Genomic DNA, 8,596 nt, shown 5'->3' with positions numbered 1-8,596 from the left:
CGCGTAGATGAGACCTCCACCCACGTAGGTGAGACCTCAAGGGTCTTTTGTTAGCCCTGAGCCATCACCAGCGGCTGGGCTCTTGGCCGGAGGAGACGGCGGCACAAACGCTCCGTTTGTGGCACTTGGTTGTTTAGGGCAAGGTGGGAGCACCGGGAGCTGGACACCAAGAGTTGCGTCCCCGCTCACCTCCCACCGCTCTCAGAGCAAAGCCTTTCTCTCTGCTTCTCGCTTTTTTCCTGCCCCATCCTTCTCACGCAGGGACCTTCCCTGGCCCCTGCCTCTGTCCTTTCCCTCAGGCAGCGGCGTGTCCGTTGTTCTCTGTACCCAACGTCGGTGCTGTTTCAGGAGGACTCTCGCAGTCTGCGGCAGCCTGCCTGTGAGCTGTCTGTCCCTCTGTCTGTCCCTGTGGGGGCGGCAGGTGCAGCCCCTGGGGGGAACGCTCGGCCCCTTGCTGGAAAGGGGAAAGAAAAATAAAAGAGGGAAGGGGGAAGGGGAGGGAAGGGAAAGGGAAAGGGAAGGGAAGGGAAGGAAAGGAAAGGGAAGGAAAGGAAAGGAAAGGAAAGAGAAGGAAAGGAAAGAGAAGGAAAAAGAAGGAAAAAGAAGGAAAAAAAGGAAAACGGGGGAATTAATGTTAAATAAAAACGGAAAAGGAAGAGGAGAATTAAAAGTTAAAAAGAAAAGAAAAAGGGGATTAAAAATAAAAAAAAAGAGAAATGGGATTAAAATTAAAAAAAATAGAAGGGGGACTAAAAGTTAAAAAAAAAAAAGAAAAGAGGGGATTAAAAGATTAAAAAAGGAAAAGCAAAGCCGGTCGCCATGGCAACGGGGGGGCTCACAGCGCCTGGCGTCGCCATGGCAACGGCTCAGGCCTTCCGGCGGCGGCCGGAAGCGGGGCGGCGCGCGGCAAGATGGCGGCGGGGTGGCGGCGGCCGGCGGCGGGCAGCGCGGTGACGCTGCTGCTGAGCCTCGGCGCCTCCGGGCCCGCGCTGCTGCGGGGCGGGGGCGGCACCGGCGGCCCCTCCGCGGCCTCCCTGCGGGCGGGGGAAGGTGAGGGGGAAGGTGCGGGGCCGCCTCCTCCCCCCCCCCCCGCGGCCGGCTGGGCCCGCCCCGCGCTGCCCCGGGCCTCGTGTGAGGGCCGGGAGCCGCCGGGGGCCGGCCCCGCTGCCGGCAGGAGGGGCGCGGGGGTGGTTTGGCTCGGGCCGTGTGGTGCGCCCGGGGCTGGGGGCTGGCATCTGGTAGCCCCCAGAGCTGCTGCTGTGAGAGCAGCCGGCCTCCGGCAGTTTGATCGTTTATTTAGTTGTTTTACTGTGGTAGCTAATGTAAGAGAGGACAGGTGCGCTTGCCGGGACAGGCGTTTTTATGGTGGAAATCAGACGTTTCTTCTCCGAAAGGGCGGTCAGGCACTGGGGCGGGTTGCCCAGGGAGGTGGTGGGGTCACCGGCCCTGGGGGTGTTCAAGGGAAGGTTGGACGTGGTGCCTGGGGACGTGGTTTAGTGGGTGGCAGTGGTGGTAGGGGGATGGTTGGACCAGAGGATCTTGGAGCTCCTTTCCAACCTTAATGGTTCCACGTCTCCTGCCATCTCTTTTAATGACACCGAAATGGACTACAGACACCGTTGCTTTTTTCCAGTCGCCATCCCAGGAAGCAGCGAGAGGCAGTCCATCTGCGCGGTGCCCGCGACAGCTCTCCTTTTAGCAGTGTTTCGTTATTTCCTCCTGGTTTTAAAGGCCCCAAGCTCCCCCTCTTCTGCAGCGGGATAGAACAAAAAGCGATGACTTCTGCAGGCTCGGTCTCCCTCTGCTCCAGCTGACCAGATTTGGTTAAAACGAATCCAGCTTCTGGTGGCTAAAACAAACCCCTCGTTGTCCCTGCCGTTGTGACGTGCTGCTGTGCTCAGTCCACAGGCTGCTCACCTACGTCTTCAGCTACGACGACCTGATATCCCTGACCTGCGGGGCCGTTCTCGTCTGGTACTTCGCAGGCAGCTTTGAGAAGAACGTTGGCACCGCCAAGCACTGCTTCCTCACCGTCCTGTTCGCCGTCCTCTCCGCCCTCCTGTACCTCCTGCTTGAGGCTGTCGTCTCGAGGGTGTCGGAGGTGGAAGACCCCAAGGGGTTCATGCCGGTAGCTTTTGCCATGTTGGGCGTGTCGACCACCCGCTCGCGGGATGAAGAGAGCTCTGTTCTTCGGGGTTAGGGTTCCGGTGGTGCTGGTGCCGTGGTTTCTGCTCTGCGTAGCGTGGTTTATCCCCCACTCCTCCCTCCTCAGTAACATCTGTGGGCTTCTGGTTGGGGAGGCCTGTATCCTTTGAGTGCCCAGCCCTGAAGCGCAGCGCGGGATCGCTGTTGATGAGCCTGCTGCAGTTCTGGCGGCTGCGGCTTTCTGGCGTTTCCTGGGCTCTTCTCTCTGCTAAGCCCTCGCCGGCTTTAATTGCCCTCAGCGCACCCAGCTCTGCATTTGCCTCTCGCCCTCTGCTTCCACTTCGTGGCCTCAGGGCGTGCAGAGGTCCTGGAGCCGAGGAGGGCGTTGGGGCTGTGGGGATGGCACTAGGTAGAGTTCTCCAGGGAGAACGGGTTTGTGGCCAGAGGGGGAGGGTGCGTGGCCGTGTTAGGAACGAGCACGTTTTGTCCGTGGGCCTCCTTGACGTGTTGCTGGCTTCAGATGGGCTTGGCTACTGCTTCTGCCTGGATATCCCAGAGTCGGTGAGCTCTAAGCTGGATCGGCTGTTCCCCTTCAGCCTGTTAAAGAGAGTCCCAGGGCTGGAATACATCCCGGGGTCCTCGGCAGAGAGGAGAGCCTCCGAGGGCATCAAGTAAGTGCGGGAGCTCCCGCGGGAGGTTCTTGCCGTGTAGGGAAGTTCTGAGGCGTGAGGTGGCACTGGGTCACCCCTAAAGCTTTGTTGCGCTCATATCAAGAGCGCGAAGCGGGGGGAGGGGGGAACGTGGGACGCGCCGGCCCCGGGTGGCAAAACGGTGACGTTGCTGCGAGTAACGTGCTCCCACAGTACCTCTTTCGGTGAAAGCCACACTGAGGTGACAGACGGGCTCGGCCGCTGCGAGGCCGCGGTGCGCGCACGCGGAGGTAACGCGGCTGACGCAAAGGTGGAGTCGTGCAGCTCTGCCCTGACGTCGGGGCTGCTGCCGTCTGTTCCTGGCGCTGTTGCGCCCCGGGGCGTGATCTTTATTTGTCTTTGCCCCGCCTCGCCTGCCAGCAGCGCTGTGAAGTTGGTCACGTCCGAACCTACGGGCGCGGCGCGCTGGAAATTGAAGATGCCGCCGTTCGGTGCTTGTGTTCGGCGTCAAACAAGATGGCTTTACCGAAAAGAAACCTCAGGACTTGGGTTGACGTTCGGGAGTTATTTTAATGTTGTGTCTATCACAATCCCTGAGAACTCCCTTATACGTTATAAAGCTCAGAAATCCAGGTCAATTTTTCCCCCAGCCATTTGAGTTTCGCAGAGGAAGGACGTTTCTCCGTGAAGGGTTAAATTCCACCTTCTGCTGAAGCCGTGGGCCCAGCGTGAGGCATCCTGAAGCGTTTGCACCTACCCTCACCTGAGGGGAAGCCACAAAACGGAGCCCTGCTGGCAGGAGGCGTGCACCCAGATCCAGCAGGGCAATCAGACCGAGCCCCAGTGCTCGCAGGGGAGCCCGGGCAAACCCAGGAGCATTTTGACTCCTGCTGTCAGTGCTGCCTCTGGGAGGAGGGTCGGTCTCGCCGCAGCTGAGCCCGTGTCTGCACCGCTGCAATGCTGCCGCTAATAACTTGTGCTCAGTCTGGGCTCTGCGCCTAAACCTGCCCTCTTTAGGTGAGCTGGCATCAGTGGGCTCTCCTGGCTCGAAGGTATTGACCTAGACATTTGACTGTCGAGCAGGGCGTGGGAAGGCGTTTCGAGGATGTTTCCATTTCTGCAGCTCAGTTTGCCTGTCTCTGCGGCTTAGGTGCAGGTCTGGTGCTTGCTTCTGGGGCTTAATTTTTATTACTTCCATCCTTATTCCCAAGCGCGAGCTCTGAGCATGTTTTAAAGCTTCAGGCACCGACTTGCCAGCAGGCAGAAGCCGTTTCTAGGAGGCTCTGCCTTCTGCATCGCGCCTGCCTCCACAAAACGGAGCCGTGGGGGGGAACAAACCCAAGCTCCCAGCCCCCAGCGTGAGCCAGTCCCTTGTTCTCGCTGGGATCCGGTGGGCACAGCCTGTGCGAACGCTGCCTCGATGCCCATCGTAGCGTGTGCGTGGGCCGAGCCGTGCTCCCGAAGGCCCAGGGGCTTCGGCTCCCAGGCAGATCGCTGCTTGATGCGTTTCGGCAGGGTGAGTCACGCCTTCTGCTGGCGGAGGCTGCTTCTAGACCTTGCTTCTGAAGGATTCATTTCGTCTGTAGCTCTCCTCCTCCTTCCCTTTTGCTCTCTGCCCTGGGCTCCTGCTTCCACCAAAGGCCTTTACGGCTCTCGATAAATGACGCTCGGCAGCTGTGGCTGCTGCTGAATAGCTTAGACGGGAGGCAGGGGGGATGTGCGTGGGAATTGTGAGGCCTCGTAAAGCCAAACCTTGCGGTTTTGCTGGCGTGTTCCTAGCGTGAAGAGATTTAGGGCTAAAGCCCCGCTTGTTCTGTGGGTTGGGAGTGGGCGCATCTGTCCCAGGTGACCAATATCCCTATTTTTACCCGAACGCTGCTTGCAATAGGGATTTTTCCTGTCGTAAGAAGGAGCACCTTTCCGGTGGGTTGCAGCGACCTTTGTGAGCTCCGGTCAGGAGGAAACCTGCCCCCGGGGCACTTCCAGCAGCAGCGAGGCAGCGCCGGTTGTGCAATAACCTTCCCTTTCCTTCCTGCCCAGGATCACCCCTCCGCCAGGTGCGTACCCCACGCAAAGCTACTGCAGCTCCTCGCCTCCGGCTCTTCCCGCTTTCCCCCCGCAGCACGCTGCCGCTCGGAGCCAGGCCTTCCACCACAGCCGCGCGCCGGGACGCGGCCCTGCGGGGGGACACGACGGGGCTCGGCACAGCTCTGCGGCAGGATACGGCCTCCCTTCCTCCCCGTCCCGAGCCGGAGGTGCCTTCGGGGAGTTTTACATCCAGACCCACGCCGGAGCCTCTCCTGGACAGTGCTGCCAGGCGGGCAAGTTCTCCATCCCGCAGCGCGTGTGCCCGCCCGGACCGCAGGCACCCGCGGGCCTGGAGCCCCTGGCTGGGGTTCAGCAAACCCCGGGGCGCCCAGCAGCCGCAGCGCCGCCCGTCCCGGCTGAATTTTCCAGGATCCAGGTGTACTGATCCTCCCGAAGGCAGCGGGGCTCCTCTGGCACGGGAGGACCGTGCGTGGTGCTCGTGCGGCAGCACGTTGCTGGCACCGTTGCCGCGTCTGTGTGACTAGCTGAACGGGTTATTTTAATTGTTTCCTTTGTAATTTTGATACTCTTTTCGTGTTCTGGGGGGGGGGGGGGGGGCTGTGTCGCCTCTCTGCGTCTCTCATCCTCTCGGAGTCTTTTCTCGTCGCTGTTTTTAGCGCCCCTTTTTCCACGCCGCCACTGGTTACGGTGCATCCGCTCCTTGCCCTGAGCCGGAGGCTGAAGCCAGGAGTCAGAGCGCTGAACTAACGGGGGGGTCGAAGCACACCGCAGGGCCGGGGCACGTCCCACCTGCACCGAGGCTCTTGGTCCCCTTCCGCGTTTACAGGTAGGATGTAGGTAGGGCCCAAAAGAAGGGGAACGCATGGCTGCCTTCGTTTATAATATAGTATTTGAGTGGAGGGGCACAGGTAACTGTTCTACCGGTGGCTTCTGCACTGAGAGCAGCCTCGTTGGGGGCTTATTAAGCCAGGGCTGGGCTGAGTGACACGGAGTAAAGAGCGCCCTTTTCTGCCCCCCCCTAAACCCAGCTATTGAACGCTGACGGGTCCGTAGTGCAGCCAGCGTGGTGCCTGAATGATCCCTGAATGCTCTACCTTGGCCTGCCTCGCCCGCGCTCATCCCCGCGGCAGCTCAGGCGCACGCAGAGTAGCGGAAGGGTCTTCGGTGGGGGATTTTGGCCGTTTGTGCAGCCAGCATAAATCCAAGGAGCTGGGAGGGACCTCGAAAGTGGGTTGGAAGAGTGAACTGGAACGATGCTGTTCCGTTGGGGTGCTCGCACCGCTCAGCTTGAGATGTGTCGCCCCCTCAGTGCTGGCACAACCTCTCTCTGTTCCCTTCAGAGGGGGGCGGGAAGGCGGGGGAGAGGAGTTCTCAGCGAGGGATGGAGAGCAGGGCGCCGTGCGGTGCTGGTGGTGGTGGCGGAGGGGTGGGGTTGGGACTTGGTGGGCTCTATTTCCCGCTGGGCAGCTGCTTTGCTGTGCCGTGCCCAGGAGGAATCTCCGCTGCCTGTCTGTGAAGCAGGCAGGATCTCAGATCCATTGACTAGCTGCCTAGAGGTTTGTTCTCGGGGAAAAAAAATAACGCCAACAAGTGTTCCGTGAAGCCTGAAGTGCCTTCGCCGCTCCGGGGAACGATCATGCCGTGCCTGAGCTGTCTCCTCAGGGCTTCTCCGGGAGCGCAGGTAGGAGGCAGCACCGATGGCTGCGTGCCCCCAAGGCGCCCGCGTGCCTCTCTCTTTCTCCCTTTTCCCCCCTCTCGGGTGCCCGAGGAAGCCCCGTGTCGCTGTACAGGCCGCTGTGCCGGCAGCTCTTCTGCCACGATGACGTGCGGCCTCGCAGGGCCTTGCTTTGGGGGTGACCGCAGTGAAGGCCGAGGGCTCGGACCTCAGGTTCGTGCTCGTCCGAAGCTGCTCGCAAAGGTGGAGGCTCGAGGGCCGGGCAGGGGCTTTGCGGGGGGCGCAGCCCTTTGGGAACCAGCCCGTGGGGGGGGGGGGGGGGGGGGGGCTGGAGTTGGTGGCCGGCTCCATCCCGATTGTTTCGCCCCTCCCTGGGGTCTCAGCTGGGTTTGGTTTCGTGGGCCTGTTTTTGCCGAGCTGCTGCCGGCAGTCGCGTTGTTTAGCAGGGAGCGGCGACAGGACGAGGTGCCCGCCTGAAACTCAAAAAGGGTGTTTTTAATACCGGGAAGGAGCTGCTAGAGGTAACTGAAGTGCTGATGTTCCGCTCCGATCGGTGCCTTCATGCTCTGCCGTGTGAGAGCCTTCCTGCGGACCGCGAGGTTTTACCGCTCCTGTTCCCGGAAACGGGCAGAGGACCCAGCGGGGTGACGAGGACCGGCAGCGTCGTGTACCCGCAGACTGAAAGCTTGAAATAACAGCCTGGAAACGAACCGCCACGTCTCCTGGTTTGCTTTCAAGTGGGGAGAGCTGGCCTGGGCCTCTTGGGGTGGGCTCAGTCCCCTGGGGGCTGCGGGGCAAGCGTGTGCGGGGCGCGAGCGCCCGGTGACGGAGGACACGCGCTGGGGAAGGGCGGTACCGCACGTGGGAGAACGCTCGGGGGCCTGGGAATTTTTATTTTCAGACTCTTTAACGGTTGACTCTCCTCGGTTGCAGAGCCGTCGGAGGGGCGGCGTGGTTTCCAGTGAGTGGTTTCGTGCCGTGGGCGCTGCGGGAGAAAGGGGATGTCCCCTGCGAGCCGCTGGCGTGTCGCTGCCAGCAGCAGGAGCGGCCCCAGGCTGGCGGCGTGGGGCCGGGACAGCAGAGCTCCTTCCCCAGGTGAGGGGGGCCCGAGCCCTCAAACCGTGCCCGTGTGAGGGAGCAGGGACCGGCCCTAAAGCCTCCCGTGCTGCGACGAGGCTCCTCCGCAGCCTTGCGGGGCCACGTCCTGGTGGAACAGGCACAAAACCGCGATCTGGGGGAGTTTTCCTGATCCCAGCTCTGCTGCGAGCTTCCTGCAGGCCCTGGCCGGGGGCTGGGTCCCCGCAACGTCCACCCGGGGCTGCTCTGAGCCCAGCTGCGCAACCGCTGCAGTGCCTGCCTGTCCTGGGGGATATTCCTGTGCTCGGTGGCCTTCAAGGCAGGTGCTTGCAAAGAGCCGGGTGATTTCGAACGAGGTCTGTCCCCTGCCTTTCCTGCGGGCAGCCGTCTCGGTTAAACGCTGCCGTATAAATCAGCGGGGGGCTGTCTGCTCCTCCGGCAGCCGAGTCCAACCGATTCCCAGCTCCCCGGGGCCGGGATTGGGCTCAAACCTCCTTGCAGAGCGACGGGAAGTCGCTGGGAGGGAGGGGAAAGGACGGGATGGGACACGGGCAAACGTGGCCGAAGGCTGGAAGGAGTGGGTTTGGGGAGGGGGGAGGTAAAAATCGTCTGCTTGGCGTGGCGTTGGAGCTCGCCGACGGGGTCACTGATGGCGAGTTGCAGTGCCGGGTCCCTTCCTTGGAGGGGAGGCAGAGAACTGAAGTTATTCCTTTCCTCTCTGCCTTTTTTTTTTTTTTTTTTCTTAAAAATCAATAAAGCTGCAGTTCAGCAGGCGGTGGCTGCCCCCGGGAACACGCTGTCTCCGAAGGTTTGTTACCCTGTGCCCCTGCTGCGTTCCCAGTACAAGCGGCACTGCTTCAGAGCTCGGGGTTGCTTCTGCCCTGGAAGGGGGGTGAGACGTGACCCCAGAAAGCCCCTCGGTCACCCCTCTGTGCCCAGGGGGTGACAGGAGCGTGGCGACAAGCACCGGGAGCTGACGCGGTGCTCGCCCTGCGCCCGG

General features: G+C 61.5%; 1 protein-coding gene and 1 long non-coding RNA gene across 2 annotated transcripts; both read left to right on the top strand.

The window, feature by feature from the left end:
• The first annotated feature begins 7 nt into the window (after window positions 1-7).
• Window positions 8-5,401, top strand: RHBDD2 (rhomboid domain containing 2). Its single transcript, XM_035559146.2, is given in 6 exon segments — window positions 8-24; window positions 842-1,050; window positions 1,902-2,170; window positions 2,172-2,304; window positions 2,666-2,816; window positions 4,836-5,401. Coding segments are annotated over 6 exon segments (1,212 nt in total). The 3' UTR covers window positions 5,269-5,401.
• Window positions 5,402-6,908: 1,507 nt separating this feature from the next.
• On the top strand, window positions 6,909-8,243 carry LOC118254136 (uncharacterized). The gene is made up of 3 exons (XR_004780596.2): window positions 6,909-7,244; window positions 7,453-7,614; window positions 7,707-8,243. It is a non-coding gene; the product is annotated as an uncharacterized LOC118254136 (long non-coding RNA).
• Window positions 8,244-8,596: the final 353 nt, after the last annotated feature.

Source organism: Cygnus atratus, chromosome 20, assembly GCF_013377495.2.
Source record: "Cygnus atratus isolate AKBS03 ecotype Queensland, Australia chromosome 20, CAtr_DNAZoo_HiC_assembly, whole genome shotgun sequence".
In the NCBI taxonomy this organism is placed as follows: domain Eukaryota; kingdom Metazoa; phylum Chordata; class Aves; order Anseriformes; family Anatidae; genus Cygnus; species Cygnus atratus.
Note: the sequence above shows the minus strand (reverse complement) of the source record. Positions and strands in the feature narration are given on the sequence as shown.